This window comes from Oryctolagus cuniculus, chromosome 15 (assembly GCF_051225735.1).
Source record: "Oryctolagus cuniculus isolate XC-2025 breed Fujian yellow rabbit chromosome 15, ASM5122573v1, whole genome shotgun sequence".
NCBI classification, from domain to species: domain Eukaryota; kingdom Metazoa; phylum Chordata; class Mammalia; order Lagomorpha; family Leporidae; genus Oryctolagus; species Oryctolagus cuniculus.
Window position 1 is genome coordinate 11,106,491 of NC_142881.1, and position 15,860 is coordinate 11,122,350.

The following is a 15,860-nucleotide window of genomic DNA, read 5'->3' on the forward strand; positions in this document are numbered from 1 at the left end:
AGAGCAGCTCATGACACAGAACTATCTGGTGCGAAGTGTGACAGTGCCGAGGTGGGGGAACCCTGGGTTCACGTGACTTCTGAAAGTGTGGCAGAGTTCCCAGCCTGACCCTCAGCAAGCCTCGGGTCCCTACCTGCCAACAACGAAGAGTGCGTGTGTCAGTCTCCTATACCTCAGCGAGACCTGGACGACGTTAAGACGACACTTCCTCGCGGTTCACCCGACGCTTTTGTGTGCAGCTCATGTGATTCTCAGGCATTCTTAGGGAAGGAGGACCTGGCGCCTCAGTGTGTAAGTGAGAAGGTTCTCTGTCGGGGAGGGCACACGGCTGGCCCAGGGTCACAGAGGGGGATGACACGATCAGCCTGAGGTTGTGCAACATGGAGAGGCTGGGAACAGAACTGCAGCCCAGGGCTTTGGTTCATCCAGCTCTTTTTTTTTTTTAAATTAATTTATTTATTTGAAAGGCAGAGTTACAGAGAGGCTGAGGCAGGGGGAGGGGGTGTTGGGGGGAGGTCTTCCATCCGCTGGTCTACTCCCCAGATGGCTGCAACAGCCAGAGCTGAGCTGATCCAAAGCCAGGAGCATCTTCTGGGTTTCCCACGTGGGCACGTGGGTGCAGGGGCCCAGAGACTTAGGCCATCTTCTGCTGTTTTCCCAGGCCACAGCAAAGAGCTGGATCAGAAGTGGGATGGGATATGGGATCCATATGGGATGCCAGCACTGTTGGTGGCAGCTTTACCTGCCATGCTACACTGCCGGCCCCTCAGCCGACTCTTGTGCCCCACCATGGGCCCCAGGTCTTCCCTCTGCTGGTTCAATCCTCAGATGCCTGAAGCAGTCAAGACTGGGCCAGAATTCACGAAGCCAGGAGCCCAGACCTCAATCCAGGTCTCCCACCTGGGTGGTGGCAGCAACCCAACTACTTGAGCCGCCACCTGCTGCCTCTCGGTGTATGCATTAACAGGAAGCTAGAAGTGGGAGCTGAGCCGGGACTTGAACCCAGGCATGCTGATATGGGACACGGACGTCCCAGTGGGTGTCCCAAGTGGTGTCTTAGCCACTGCGTCAAACACCTGCCCTAAAATTATTTTTAATTGTTGAGTTAGTACACGTCCATTGTAAAGGTAAAGAAAAGAAAGCTTGTGTAGTTCGGAGACGGTGAAGTGAAGTTAGTGTCCCTCAGGCCTACCTCTCTTGCCTTCTTAGTGGGAAATCCATTTGGTTCTGGCAGACCTTACTGGGAACATCTGAAAACACGGTACTGGGGGCCCGGTGTTGTGGGGCAGGGGTTAAGCTGCCACCTGTGACCTGTGATGGGGTACGGTCTCCTGTATCCGAGTGCTGGTTTGAGTCCTGGATACTTTCCTTCCCTTCAAGTTCCCTGCTGAAGGGCCTGGGAAAGCAGCAGCAGATGGCTGAAGTACTTGGGCCACTGCTTTCCAGGTGGGAGACCCAGATGGAGTCCTGGCTCCTGGCTTTGGCCTGGCCCAGCCCTGGCTGTCAAGGCAACTTGGGGAGTGAACCAGCAGATGAAAGATCTCTCCCTCTCTGTCTCTCAAAAAAAAAAAAAAAAAAAAAAAAAAAAAAAAAAAAGAGGCCGGCGCCACGGCTCACTAGGCTAATCCTCGACCTGTGGCGCCAGCACACAGTTCTAGTCCCGGTTGCCCCTCTTCCAGGTCAGCTCTCTGCTGTGGCCCAGGAGTGCAGTGGAGGATGGCCCAAGTGCTTGGGCCCTGCACCCACATGGGAGACTAGGAGAGGCGCTTGGCCCCTGGCTTCGGATCGGCGTGGTGTGCCAGCCGCAGCAGCCATTGGAGGGTGAACCAACGGCAAAAGGAAGACCTTTCTCTCTGTCTCTTTCTCTCACTGTCTACTCTGCCTGTCCAAAAATAAATAAAAGAAAAAAAGAGTGCTTACCAGTCTTCTTGGGGATGAGGAACTGTGCCAGAGGAAAGATTTATTCATTGTTAAGATTTATTTCATTTTATTTATTTGAAAGATGGCATGGCAGAGGAAGAGGGAGAGACAGAGAGCAAGAGTTCTCCCATCCACTGGTCCACTGCCCAAATGGCCACAACAGCTGGGGCTGGGTCAGGCTGAAGTCAGGAACCCGGAACTCTGCCTGGATCTCCTACATGGGTGCAGGGACCCAAGCACTGGGGCCATCATCTGCTGCTTTCCAGTGCGCATTGGCAGGGAGCTGGATTGGAAGCAGAGCGGCCAGGATCTGAACCAGTGCTCTGAAATGGGGTGCCAGTATCATAAGCAGTGGCTTAACAATGCAGACCCGTAGGATAGATTAAACACAAGAATTTGGCTCCAGTGGGTTCCTGAGCACTAGTTCACACACCTTTCTTGCTGTGAGGGCTCCGGGTTGAATTTCCCAGCACAGCTCAATCGGTCCCCTGGACCCAGTGGTTGTGAAGGAGAAAGGTCAAGGCCATTGCAAATGGCAGTCTCGAGACCCTTGCCTCCCCCATCGGTGTAAGGGATGGCATAGGTTTGGGGCAGTGGAGCACTCATTAGCTTTCATTAATTTTAGGGGTCACAATGCTTACACTTACGGGATTTTTTTTTTATTAAAAAATGATTTATTTATTTATTTGAAAGGCAGAGTTAGAGAGAGACAGACATGTCTTTCATCCTCTGGTTCACTCCCCAAATGACCACAATGGCCAGGGCTGGGCCAAGCTGAAGCCAGGAGCCAGGAACTTCTGGGTGCAGGGGCCCAAGCACTTGGGCCATCTTCTGTTACTTTCCCAGGTGCATTAGCAGGGAGCTGGATCGGAAGCAGAGCGGCCAGGACTTGAACTGACATCTGTACAGGATGCTGGCACTGCAGGCTATGGCTTAACCTGCTGTGCCACAGCAGCAGCCCCAAGAAGGGATTTCGATGGCTGCCCTGCTGCCATGCCCAGACTCAGGTGGGCACTAAATTTTAGCCTGGAAGGCAGAGTGGAGGTGGCTGACTCCACTCAAAAGGAAGTCCCTAGGGGCCGGCGCTGTAGTGTAGTGGGTAAAGATGCTGCCTGCAATGCCGGCATCCTATATGGGTGCCGGTTCGAGTCCTGGCTGCTCCACTTCCAATCTAGTTCTCTGCTATGGCCTGGGAAGGCAGTAGAAGATGGTCCAAGTCCTTGGGCCCCTGCACCTGCGTGGGAGACCTGGAAGAAGCTCCTGGCTCCTGGCTTTGGATAGGCACAGCTCTGGCTATTGCAGCCGTCTAGGGAGTAAACCAGCAGATGGAAGACCTCTCTCTCTCTCTCTCTCTCTCTCTGCCTCTGCCTCTGCCTCTGCCTCTCTGTAACTCTGCCTTTCAAATAAATAAATAAATCTTAAAAAAAAAAAAAAAAGGAAGTCCCTAGCCTCAGAGGCTTGACTTGGCCGCAGGTGCACCTGCACCCCCAGCCACTTCCCCCACAGAAAAGGACCTGGAATTGGGCCCCTTTTTAAGCAGTGCAATTTGACTTTTCCCAGAACCCAAGATGCAAGAAGTGCTTCCTTTACAGAAGTTGAAAAGCAAGGACAGGAGCAGCCGCGGAGGACCTGGGGTAGAGGAGGGGTCGCCTAGCCCAGGGGTGGGAGGTTGGGGGTCCACTCCCCCCCACCTTGGCCCCTGTTTCTCCAAATGGGACCTCAGCCTGAGCTCCCCTGCACGGCCAGCTCCCCTGGGCTGCAGAGGTGGCCAGCGCTGGCTCGGGGTGTCAGAGTCTCGTGGGTATCAGCTGACGCTCCCTCCCAGACCTCAAACCCGCCCAGAATCCAGCATTTTCCAACATTTCCCAGCGTGCAGAGCCAGAAGGGCAGGCTGTGGTTTGTCCTGGAAATGGAAGCAGAGCCGGCTCCTTAGGTCAACCACAGCCTTTTGCCTTCGAGGGATGGGGTATAAGTGATGGTGTTGGAAGCTCTCTGAACATTTTTTACAGTTGTAAAATGGTGTCTAGGGGAAGAGGAGGGGCAGACGGGTGCCACAGAGCCTTCAACCCTCCCTCTGGCGACAGAAGACAAAGCAAAATACCTCCCTGCAGTCAGGAAGCACCACGTCACTGGGGCTTTGAATTGGAGAATAGTGGATTCCCTGGGAAAGTGGACAAACGGCCCCACGCACCACTGTGCCGGGCAGATTCTACCCACACAGGGGTTCTCTCTGGCTGCATCCAGCCCGCTCTGGAATTCTGATCCCAGCCCTGGCACACCTTCCATCTCTGGTGAGCCTGTCTATAGGACGGGGCGCCCTCCATGGTGACAGAACCTTCCATGTGGCCCATGCTGGCCCCCAGGGCTCCTGGGTGCACCTTTCTACTGGAGAGGAAGGGGAGGGGTCTTCGTCTGGGGGGGGGGGGTGTGGGCACACCTGTTTGTGCCTTGCCCATGCAGGCTTCATGCGCCCAGAATTCCACCCTTGTTACCTGCAGGGAGGGGAGCCTCTGCGCTCTCCATTGTCTGCGAAAGCATGTCGGGTCTGGATGTGGGAGGGGACCTCCTAGAACTGCAGTCCAGAGACAGCAGCACTTGCTGCCGTCTCAGCAAGTTTCGTATAAAAACCAAACCAAGTTCCTGAAGCCAATAGAAATCTCATCTGCATTCAAGGGCTGCTTTTTCCTCCCGGTGCTGGTTGGATGCCACGGTGGAGGGTTCGCTCGGGTCTGCAGGTGCACCTGCTGTCTGAGAAGTGGCATGAGGTGGACCAGGCCTAAAATGCAAGGCACTGAGTCACTGGCAAAATGCTGGACTCCTCGCTCTCTGCAGGGAGGGTGAGCAGCCTGAAGGTGAATGTTTGCCCTTGCAGAAGGTAAACCCTGGTCACTGCTTGCCCAGCCTGGGATCCGGAGAGGGTATGGCACCTGGGTGGCTCCCTTTTCCCTCCTCTCCATGTCCTCCCCCCAGGGCGGATCCCTAGGCGGTGGTGGATGCTAACCAGTCCACAGTGCAGGCATCTGGCTCACAGACACGGGGGCTGCCGAAACTTGAAACCGTGCAAAGCCACAGCTGTCTTGGCTGGGAAAAAAAAATACAGCAGGAAACTCCTCTGCGAGCCTGAGCTTTCTGCCTCCCCGGCTGCCCGCCTCGAACCGGTCCCCTGCTCAGCTGCGCTCCCAGGCCTTCTGCCCACCCTGAGGCTCCCCCTGCTCCCAGTTTGTCCCTGCTTTCTTCTGTTCCCGCAGATGTCGCGAGGAGTCTGGCTGTGCTGGTCAGGTGGCCGTCATGGTCCAGCCCCGGTGAGGCCAGCGCTTCCCATCCGGGAGTCCTGGCCCAGTGGAGTCTTGAGTGAGAGTACAGTGACATCAGTCAGCTGGTCTGCTCATTGCCAGAGCCGTCGCAACAGAGTGGCCTGGAATGGCAGGGACTTGCTCTCTCGCAGCTGAGGAGGCCGGGGTCGGACGTCGAGGTGTCGGCCGGGCTGGGCCCATTCTGCTGGCCCTAGGGGAGAGGACCCTTCCTGCCTCGTCCCGGCTTCCTGAGAGCTGGCAGTGGCTGGGAGCCCTTGGCGTGCCGGGCTTGCTGTGCGGCTCTCTGGCCACGGCCTCTGCCTGCACATGGCCACTCCCTCTGTGTGACCCTGTCTTCTTCGAAGGACACCAGTCCTTGGATCTAGGGCCCACCTTAAATGTAGGATGACTTCACCTTGAGACCCTTAACCAGTCCTATATCCAGTTAAGGTCACATTCTTTTTTTTTTTTTAAAGGTTTACTTATTTATTTATTTGAAAGGCAATGTGACTGAGACAGCAAGAGAAAAACAGAAAATTTTTCATCTGCTGGTTCATTCCCCAGAGGCTGCAATGCCTGGGGCGGGGCCAGGTCTGAACCGGGATCTCAGTCCAGGCCTCCCACGTGGGTGGCTGAGACTCAACCACTTGCCATCACCTGCTGCCTTTCAGGTGCACATTAGCAGGAAGCTGGCATTGGAAGTGGAGCTGGGGCTTGAGCACTCTGATGGCCTCAAGGGCTTCTTCGCAGCAGGGCCGAATGCTGAATGCTGTCCCATTCCCCAGCTGTAACAACCGTGTGTTCTGTCGTATGAACGGCCCCGGAGCCTGATGGTCAGGGGTGGGCTCGGGAGCTAAGCCTGCCAGGGCCTGTGTCCTGCCTGTCTCCCATGCACTGCGGGGGGCTGAATCGTGTCCCCCTTCAAGTTCACGTGTTAAAGTGCTAACCCCGTCCCTCAGCGTGTGAGGTCACACAAGTGGGCCCTAATCCAGTCCAACTGGTGTTCCCTAAGAAGAGGGGATGAAGACACAGACGGGGGTGGGGGTGGGACACCCCACATCCTGCTGGCAACCTGATCTTCGACCTCCAGCCTCCAGAACGGTGAGAGGTGATTTCTGCCTGCCTGGCACACCCACCGCTGGGCAGAGCCCTGGGCCGCCTCTGCCCCCACCCCAGCAGCCCCCTACCCTCCCCACCTGCTCTGGCCCTGGGAGCCTGTAGCCCCGGCTTTTTTTCTTCCTTCCTTTGAAGAGTGAGCCTCAGACCCAGTGCAGGCAAACAGGATGTTCCTCTCCCACACGCGCAGACTTCAGATGTGACGGGGCGCCGCATCCTGCTCAGGGTGCCGGCTCTGGGGGACCTGGTGGGGAGGGGGCGCGGGGCTGGGAGCCAGGGGGCCCTCCCCCTCCCTCATGCAGCTGGTTCCTTCAGTCTCACCGTGAGCACCCATCCCTGACTTTGTCGCCTTTGGGGTGTTTTCGCTTAGCACGGCTGCGAATGGCATTCCTCACCCCTGGCTGTGGCTTGTGTCTTCTGGGATTACAAAAATAGCACTTTCTTCAAACCTCCCCTAGGACAGTCGCATCCGGGATCACAAGGTGATGCCTCCGACACCGGGGACTGCTTCAGAGGGTCTCAGAGCCTGGGCAAGACTGGCCGGGCCCTGGGTGAGGCCAGGCAGTGGCCTGACAGGCTAAAGAAAGCCAGAGTCTTTCCCTGGGTGGTGGACTCTGCTTAGGAGCAAAATGACACGGGCAGTTTTCCCTGTCAGAGCCGTCTCCGGAAGTGAAGGTGTCAGTCGAGGTGGGAGGTCCGGATTCTCTCCCGCCCCCCAAGTCCCCCAAGCAGGTGTTCCGAGTCCTTAGGACCCTCAGATGCTGTGTTACTCAGTCTGTGTATGCACACGTGCTGCGAGAGGGGGTTTAAAAGATGTCAGGATTCCGCCACTCGAGAACTCCGCCTGGCAGTGAGCAGCATTCCGGACGCCTCTGGAACATTCCACGTGGTGGAGCTTGTGTTCGTGCCACCAAGGGAAGGCTCCAGGGTGCAGTGTGTGGATGTTGGATCTGCAGCATCTTCTCAAAGTTGAGTCAGAAGGTCTGAGAGGGTCAGGTGTCTGGCACTACGGTGAAGACAGTTGGCTTGGGATGTGCACGTTCTATAGCAGAGTCCTGGGTTCAAATCCTGGCTCCACGTCCCATTCCAGCTTCCTGCTAATGTACACCCTGGCAGGGAGCAGGTGATGGCCACCATGTGGGAGACCTGGAAGGAGTTCTGGGCTCCTGGCTTCTGCCTGGCTCAGCCCAGCCCTGGACGGTGTGGGTATCTGGGGAGTAAACTAGCAGATGGAAGATCTCTCTTCCTCTCTGTTTCTGCCTCTCTGCCTTTCAAATAAATTAAATAAATAAATTAAAAAAAAAAGATCTGAATGAGAGTGAGACAGAGCGAGAGAGCAAGAGAGAGCGCGAAAGAGAGAGATGAAGAGTAAGAGACGCCCTCGCCAGCAGGAAACACTTGCCTTTTTGCTTCTTCCTTCCCTCTCTCGCAGCACAGGGGAGGAGCCCGATGGTGTGGGAGTGGGGGAGTGGGCACTGGGCACGAGGACCCTGGCCCGGAAGAGGTGCAGAGGAAGCCAAGGGGGCTCTGTGCTCTGAGCAGCTGCGGTGCCAGCAGCATTAGCTTCTAACCCAGAGCCTGAGGCCCCGTCAGGGCCCCCAGGCTGACACACCTGACGATGGCTTTTCTAGACTGCTCCCCAGCCGCTCTCCCCGCACCCGTGTTTGCTCTGTTCCTTCGCTGGGATGTGGTCCTGCGGGCTCTCTGCTGAGGCTGTGGCTTTACTCCCTCGCCCTGCGGTGAGGAAGCCTGGTTCTGCCTGGCGGCATCCTGAGAGGTATGGGTGAGGTCTCAGGTGCCAGACAGACAGGTGTCTTCACGCCCCGGGCATCGTCTGATCCGCAGTGACCTTTGACACGCCTTGCCTCTGCCTTTCTATGTCAGGTCCTTGGAGAGACACGGCCCTATGCTCTTTACCCCGAAGAAGTGGAGACCTTGACAGACCCCTTGAATCAAGGGGCTGTGTTAGTGCTGTGTGAAGTAAAGGTGTATTTGTTATCCCAGGGGGATGTCTGCACGGCGACCAGAACCCCCCAGGAAATCTCGGCCAGCACACTCACTTTAGCTTTCCCTGTGTTTATTTCTCCGTCTTTGTCTTCTTTGGCACAGACGAGGTATTTAATAAATAGTGGATAGGATGATTCATGGCCTGGGTTAGACTCCGCTCTCACAGTCTTTCTCTCTTCCTCCTCAGATCTTCAATCTCATGAAGTATGACAGCTACAGCCGCTTCTTGAAGTCTGACTTGTTTCTGAAACACAAGCAAACCGAGGAAGAGGAAGAAGACCCGCCCGACACGCAGACTGCGGCCAAGAGGGCTTCCAGAATTTACAACACATGAGCCCCCCAAGACTCCGGGGCGCCGGCGGGAGGAAGCGAAGGACCTCACTCAGGACCGTGCGGGGTTTCCAGTGGCTTTGCTGTGTGCAAGGACTGGAATGTGCAAACCCTTTTGTGGGCTGTGCGTGTTTTATTAACTGCTTGACCCGTAAGTTTTGCATGATGGCTAATCTTACATAAAAACAAATAGCTTGGAAAGTTTAGTTCACGAGACAGAGCCTCCTTCAACACTGGACACTTTGAGCATTTTATCCTTTGATTAAACCTCATGTGAGGCCACAAGGTGAACCGTGCAGCCACCTCTGACCTGGTCAGTCTGTGCCCTGCCTCTCTGGTTCAGAGTTGTGCGTATCCACAGATCCACTTGGCAGATTAACTACAGTGTGAGTTGATCTGACAGATCCCGGCTGCTGGGGGTATCATCTGCTCATAGCCTTTTACTGCCCGAGAACCAGTCCCTTTCTAGAAAAGGACATTGAGTCACCGACCACTGAAGACCCGGGGAGCCTGAGCGTGAGCGCCCTCGGGGTGCTGAGTTCCCGTGTGCGGGTTGGTGCTGGGGTTGCCCACAGTCGTGACATTTCCTGCAACACAGACACACAGTTCATCTTGATAGAAACAAGATCTCAGCCGGAAAAAGAGACAAGTGGGAAATTGTTCCAGGGCCCCGTGGCAGCTCGAGGTGGTGTTGATGGGACAGTGGCGCACGGCGGGTGCTGAGCGGGTTGTAGGAGCCCAGAGTCCCCTGCTCCTGGGGCCTATCTGCGGTCAGAGCCTGACCTTCCTGCTCTGCTTCTCCGACTGCGGGACTGGTTCACTCCGGCTGGAGTCGGCTTTTCCCGGGAGGGAGGCCGTGACCACAGCTCTGCCAGGGTGTCCCTGCCAGCCCTGGGCGCGCTGCTTCCAGGGTCAGGCTCGGTTCCCTTTGGCTAACGTCTGTGCCCTGCGAGCGCTGGGCGTTGCTGCCAGACCTCCCCCTGTGTGTTTGGCTCAAACTTGAGACTCCTTTTTGCACGGAGCCACCAGCCTCGGCTGCTTCCAGACCCAGACCCTTCCCCCATCTGCAAATTCCCGAGACTGGCTTGGTAATTTATCAATCAAACCAGGACACTTTGGAGCGAGATGGGGCTCAGGGCGCGGTAGGGGGCAGCTTAATAGTAGTATGGGGGTGATGCCTGTGGTTAGCCACAGTTCTGTGTAAAGTGCACAGTAGCTCCACCACACACCCGCCGCTGTGCAGACCCCTGGCACAGCCCAGCTTCTGTGGCCTCGTTGTCTCTTGCTGTGTTCCACCCCTTCCTTCTTGGGCTTGGGGGAAGGAATGGTTTGGGGGAGCCACGTTCACTGCTCAGTATAACCTGGATACTCATCAGAAAGAGGAAGCCAGGGGTTCTCCACGCTCCACAGATACTCCCCACCCAGGCCTCCTCCTGCCTCTGCCCTCTCCTTCCCTCCCTGCTTTCAGGACCTGGAGTGAGACAGTGACGATGACTTCAAGAATCCTGTTGTCAGAGACGTTCAGCTCTGTGCCAGGCAGAGCACGTGAGGCACTTTAAAGAGTGAAGATGGGCCGGCGCCGCGGCTCACTAGGCTAATCCTCCGCCTTGCGGCGCCGGCACACCGGGTTCTAGTCCCAGTCGTGGCGCCGGATTCTGTCCCGGTTGCCCCTCTTCCAGGCCAGCTCCCTGCTGTGGCCAGGGAGTGCAGTGGAGGATGGCCCAAGTGCTTGGGCCCTGCACCCCATGGGAGACCAGGATAAGTACCTGGCTCCTACCATCGGATCAGCGCGGTCTGCTGGCCACAGCGCACCAGCCGTGGCGGCCATTGGAGGGTGAACCAACGGCAAAGGAAGACCTTTCTCTCTGTCTCTCTCTCTCACTGTCCACTCTGCCTGTCAAAAAAAAAAAAAAAAAAAAAAAAGAGTGAAGATGAGAAACAGCCCAGGTTCCATAAGAAAAGTGCAGGGGTGCAGACCCCCACCTGCATACACCCCCTTGTGAACGCAGGCAGGTGCAGGGCAGCCCGGCCAGCCCCCTTTGGAGAGCCTGTCCTGGGCAGGTCCCAGCGCCGGAGGCCTCTGTCTGACTTCACCCCTTGTACCACTGGGTTCCGAGATGCTGTTGCGATGGCACTCTCTTGATGAGCACTTGAATCAAGGAAAAAGCCAGAGTTGCCAGAAGCTTGTGAAAGAAAAACACCCCACCCCAGCCCCTTTAGGAGCTCCCTGGGAAGCGGAGGCCTGTCAGCTGCAGAAGTTTAACCCCAGCTGACTCCCACCGGTGTGGGCTCACACGCTGCCTCCACTGGCTTTGCTGACCATCAAGGTCAACGCTTATCCCAGAACCGAGGCTTAGACAGAATCCGGTGTCCTGAGAAGTGCAAGAGTGAGGCTGAAGTGCAGGGAACCCACGTGGCCGGATCAGTGCATCTGTCCAGCCCCTCCATCCCTGCGTCTGTCCATCCATCCGTTTAAATCGCACCTGCCGTGCACCAGAGACTGTGAAGCTAACCAAGAGCCGATGGTGGCAAGAACTTACATGTGATGGGGGGATGACTTACTTTCCAGTGGATCTTACAGATGTTTCAAAAATTAATTTTTATTGATTTGTAAGCAGAGACAAACAGCTTCCATCTACTGGTTTATTCCCCAAATGCCTGGAACAGCTGAGGCTGGAACTCAATCCAGGTCTCCCACGTAGATGGTGGGAACCCAAGTACTTGATCCATCCCCTGCTGCTACCTGCATAACAGGAAGCTGGAATCAGGAGTGGAGCTGATACCAGACCCCAGGACCTGAATGGGAGGCCGCTGTCTCAAGCAGCATTTTAACCACTGTGCCATAAGTCCACCTTCTGTAGGGATTTTAAAAAATAGGCTCCCTTATCACTCAGACATAGTGAGGCCACCAGATCAGGAAACAGGTGCCACTGTGGAGGCAGTTGGTTCCTCACGACCCCCAAGAGGAGGGAGCACCTATCTGGTGTGGGGACCCTTGGGGGAAGCACCCGGGTCAACCAGGAGGCAGAAGCAGGGGAAAGTGTGGGCAGGAGCCCTTCCTGTGTTTGCCTGGGAGAGCAGCAGGGCCTGCAGGTTTGAGTCGTCTCAGTGGGCTCTGGAGTGTAGGGACTGCCCCTGGCCGTCTGGTGCCTGGCCCTGGCGTGATTAGAGCAGGTGGCTAGATGAGGGCGGTGCCTGGGCTGGGTGCATACGAGAGGTGCACTCTGCTGGTTTGCCATCTCGAGGGAGTAGCTAGCCCTGGGAGGGGCAGTCCCTCCAGTGTCGGCAAGGCCCCGGATGTCCAAGCATCAGAATAAAAACAACCATGCACAGGGGTCTCACGCTCAGCCTGCAGACCACAGGTTCATTTTGCTGTGTCCGCTGGGGCACCTGCTTTAAATCTTCCAACGCCAGTCAATGCCTTAGGCGGAGTCCCTGTGCAACCCCCAGTGGGCCATTGTTCCCTGTAGCCCTATGGCAACATGTGCGTTATCTGATAGCTCCAGAATCTGGGCCCTGATCTCATTGCCCGTGTGCACAGAACACAGCCCTGTAGCCTTTTCCTCTGTGACCTCGCATTCCATCCCTGCTCTGCTGACCGGCCTGGCGTTCTGAGAGCAAGCTATGGTCTCGTTTCTCCCCACAGTCCTGCGGATCTTGCCTTCTCAATCACAGAACTCCCCTGAGGCGTGCTGCGGTCCCCTTGCAACTCCCTGCACACTGGCACAAAGCACCTGCTTGTGAGGTCGGAGTCAGGCCAGCGCCCACTCTGTCTCTGGGCAGCCAGGGCTGGGGTGGATGTCGGCCTGCAGCAAAGACGCTCGGTTACTCTCGGAACAAACTTCAGTGAGCGTCTACTGCACGCTGGACCCAGGGATGGAGGGGGATGAAAGACGGGGGCCCTTGGCAGTAACTGGTCAGAGACCATGTGGGATCGTCCCCAAAACTGCCTCAAGACAGAAAGTGGCCAGCACCCCCCCACACCACCACCCCAGGGGAGCCCGGGGCACGTGAGCCGTCGGCTGTGTTCATCTCCAAAGTTCACCGCTGAGTTGTTTTGCCTTTCCCCTAAATATCAGGATGCTGACGCTGGCGGTGAGGCCCGTTCTTTGACCAGACGTGAAAACAAGCGCTCTGTTCTGGCCAGATCACGACGGGGTCATCCCCCGAGGCCCCCGGGGCCCAGCTCCTGAGGACACGGGTCCTCTCCCGCAGGGGGGCCGAGGCATGGTCCCGGGCGCCCAGGCCATGGCTCCCACTTTGGGAGGCCGCATTGTTTACAAGCAACGCGAACCGCGAGGCCGGCGGTCATGACTCACATTCGGGCGTTATTTACTTTCATTTCGGCTGTACTTGTCCGAGGACTCGCATTTCCCAAAGTGCTCCACGGTCCCGTACCGCTAGCTCGCCGAGGGCTTCCGTGGCTTTTCCCCACCGAGGGTCTCCTGCGGTGCAGCAGTGGGCACCGCGGACAGGTGGTGCTGGGCGCATGGCCGGCGTGGGGCTTGCGGGACCATGGCCGGGGTCTCATTCACTGCCGCCTCAGTGTGGCTCCCAATGTATGCAACTGTCACAAAAACACAGGCCCAGAGGAGCCCACCGCGTCCTGAGCGCCTCCCCGGTGTGCATACAGGGGCGTGACTTCCACTGTGTCCCTGGAACTGACCCTGGCCAGGTCATAGGGGGGCGAGGTCCGTGGCAGGACCGGACCCAGGGCTGTGGAGCCCCGCAGCTCTCGCCCTCCGCCAGGGTCAGCTGCAGCTCAGGCTCACCCTTGGTCGCTCCAGCTGCACAGTGCAACTCTGTCCCTGTTCTCCCAGCTGTCTGCATCCAGTCCCACTTTTCTTCTGTTAGCAGAGAGAGCCTGGCCGCAGCCAGCCAAGCCGAGCTCCTGCTCCGTGGAAAAAGTCTGGCTTTGTCTTTGCAACCAGTGTTTCCCCTTTAGCCATACGTCATGAGCATCTTTCCATGCCAGTAAACACAATTATACACCATCCCAAAGAAGTCCTGTTTTGAGATTATCTGGAAGATAAATGTTTCCCCTGTGCTAATTCCAGCACAGTTTATGTGCCGTTTTGCAACGCAGGCAAACTGTTTTCTTCTTATTTAAGCACTGAAACTCCATTTTTAAAACTGTTGTGGCAAAGGGATTGTCCGAGAGGAGATTCTGCCTCGTACGATCGTTTCTCGGGAAAAGCCCAGGAGAGCTGACTGTGCCAGGATGTGGCTTGGGTCCCCGGTCGCCCCTCACCCTGCTGGGAATGGGATGAGCGCCGTGCCCCAGGCGGGTCCTGGCCAAATAGGGCAGCCTGGGCCCCCCGGAGCCCGTCCCTTCCCTCCGGTAGGGGGGCATCTGTGTCCTCCTAGCTGGGCAAGGTCAAAGGAACACCTTTGTTTTACTGGCTCTGCAGGTTTTCCCGGATTGTTAGCAGTGGAAGAACCTCTGCTGATTACCATTTTTAAAAATTGCTGTGAGGGGCTGGCACTGTGGGTGAAAGCTGCCCCCTGCAGTGCTGGCATTCTCATTTGGGCGCCGGTTCGAGTCCTGGCTGCTCCACTTCCCATCCAGCTCTCTGCTATGGCCTGGGAAAGCAGTAGAAGATGTCCCAAGTCCTTGTGCCCCGCACCCATGTGGGAGACCCAGAAGAAGCTCCTGGCTTCTGGTTTCCGATTGGCCCAGCTCTGGTCATTGCGGCCAATTGGGAAGTGAACCAGCAGGTGGAAGAGCGCTCTCTCTCTCTCTCTCTCTCTCTCCCTCCCTCCCTCCCTCCCTCCCTCTGCCTCTCTATAACTCTGCTATTCAAATATATATAAATAAATCTTTTAAAAGTTTGCTGTGATGATCTTGCCACTGTTAGCGTGAGGGTTTGGATTATGATCCTGTCGTGACGGTCGGCTGCCTGGGTTCTGAGCCAGCTCTGTCCCCGTTAGCTGTGTGACCCTGGGAGATGGGGGTGACAGGGCTCCTGTGCCCTGGTCGGCGCGGGCTGCGGTACCCAAGCTCCCCAGACCGGGAACCCAGCAAAGAGCAGAGATGTGCTGCTCAGGCTCCGGAGGCTCGGAGGCCCGAGATCAAGGCGCCGGCAGATTGGGTGTCTGCCGAGGGCCCATTCCCCAGGGATGGCGCCTTCCCCTCGTGTCCCCGTGCATCAGAAGCCACAACCGAGCCCCCCCCCCCCGCGTCTGTTACAAGAGCCCTACTTTCATCCTGAGGTCTGCCTCCTGCTGACCTCATCGCCCCGTCCCACCTATCACGTCGGGTGTCAGGAGTCCACATGTGTGTTCATGAATGTTCAGACCCAGCACACGTAGGATTCCACGAGAACACATGTGCATGCAGAGTGGGGTCTGGCCTGCAGGGGACAGTGCAGGTCAGTGATTATCATGGGGCCACCGACCACAGAGAGGTGGAGTCTTCTGTCCAAGGCTCCACCGGGATGGGCAACTGATTCCTGGTCTGGTCTGACCCTGACTCCCTGGCTGGGGCTTGTTCCTGGTCACCCACCTCCCCCAGGCACACGCATGCTCGCGTGCATCCAGCTGGCTGGATCTGAGCGTCGCTCAGACGACTGCAGTCTTGAAAGCGGCTGGGTGCTCAGAGGAGTGAGGCCGAGGGCCCCTGGCACCCAGGATGTGGCTCTACTTCCAACCCACAGCCAGGTGCCTCCTCTCCAGAGAGTTTGCATTTGAAGGAAGGGGAAGGGGATCCCACGCCGTTCTTGCGAGGATCCACTCGGACCTCAGTGACTTTCCCTTGGCAAGAGCTGTCCTTGCCTTTCAGAATGTTCTGGACTCAATGAGCGGACAAACACTGGGGACAAGGCCGGCCTTCCTGAAGTTCCTGACTCTGCCTCAGGGGGGAGCTGGTGAGCCATAAAGGGAGAGAGCCACTGGACACTCGGGGCCCGCCCAGACGGGGCCCGCCCAGACCCAGGGCACCCATCCTTGTAGCAACCTCCTCAGCCCCCAGAGAGATGTTCTGTGGAGCCCCCTCCCCAATTCCAGGTGTGAAGGGTCTTGTGCTGATGGCTCACAAGAGCCCAGGCCCAGAGTGAGCAGGCCTGGAACTGCCAGGTCTGTGCCAGGTATAATCAGAACCACCCACCTGGCTTCCAGGTGTGAGTGCCGCAGGAGCTGACATGGGGCAGGAGAGGGTGGGCCGGCTGCTCCCATCCTTCCTTCCTTCCTTCCTTC

At 57.0% G+C, this 15,860-nt stretch overlaps 1 protein-coding gene across 2 annotated transcripts in view; it reads left to right on the forward strand.

Moving 5' to 3' along the window:
- The window catches only part of RGS10 (regulator of G protein signaling 10), a 39,613-nt gene extending 30,649 nt beyond the window's left edge, over nt 1-8,964 (forward strand). For both annotated transcript variants that reach the window (XM_051824239.3, XM_051824240.3), the window contains exon 5: nt 8,524-8,964. In XM_051824239.3, the coding sequence (XP_051680199.1) occupies nt 8,524-8,670 (147 nt within the window). In that variant the 3' untranslated portion in view covers nt 8,671-8,964. The remainder of the gene's footprint in view (nt 1-8,523) is intronic.
- The last annotated feature ends 6,896 nt before the right edge of the window (nt 8,965-15,860 follow it).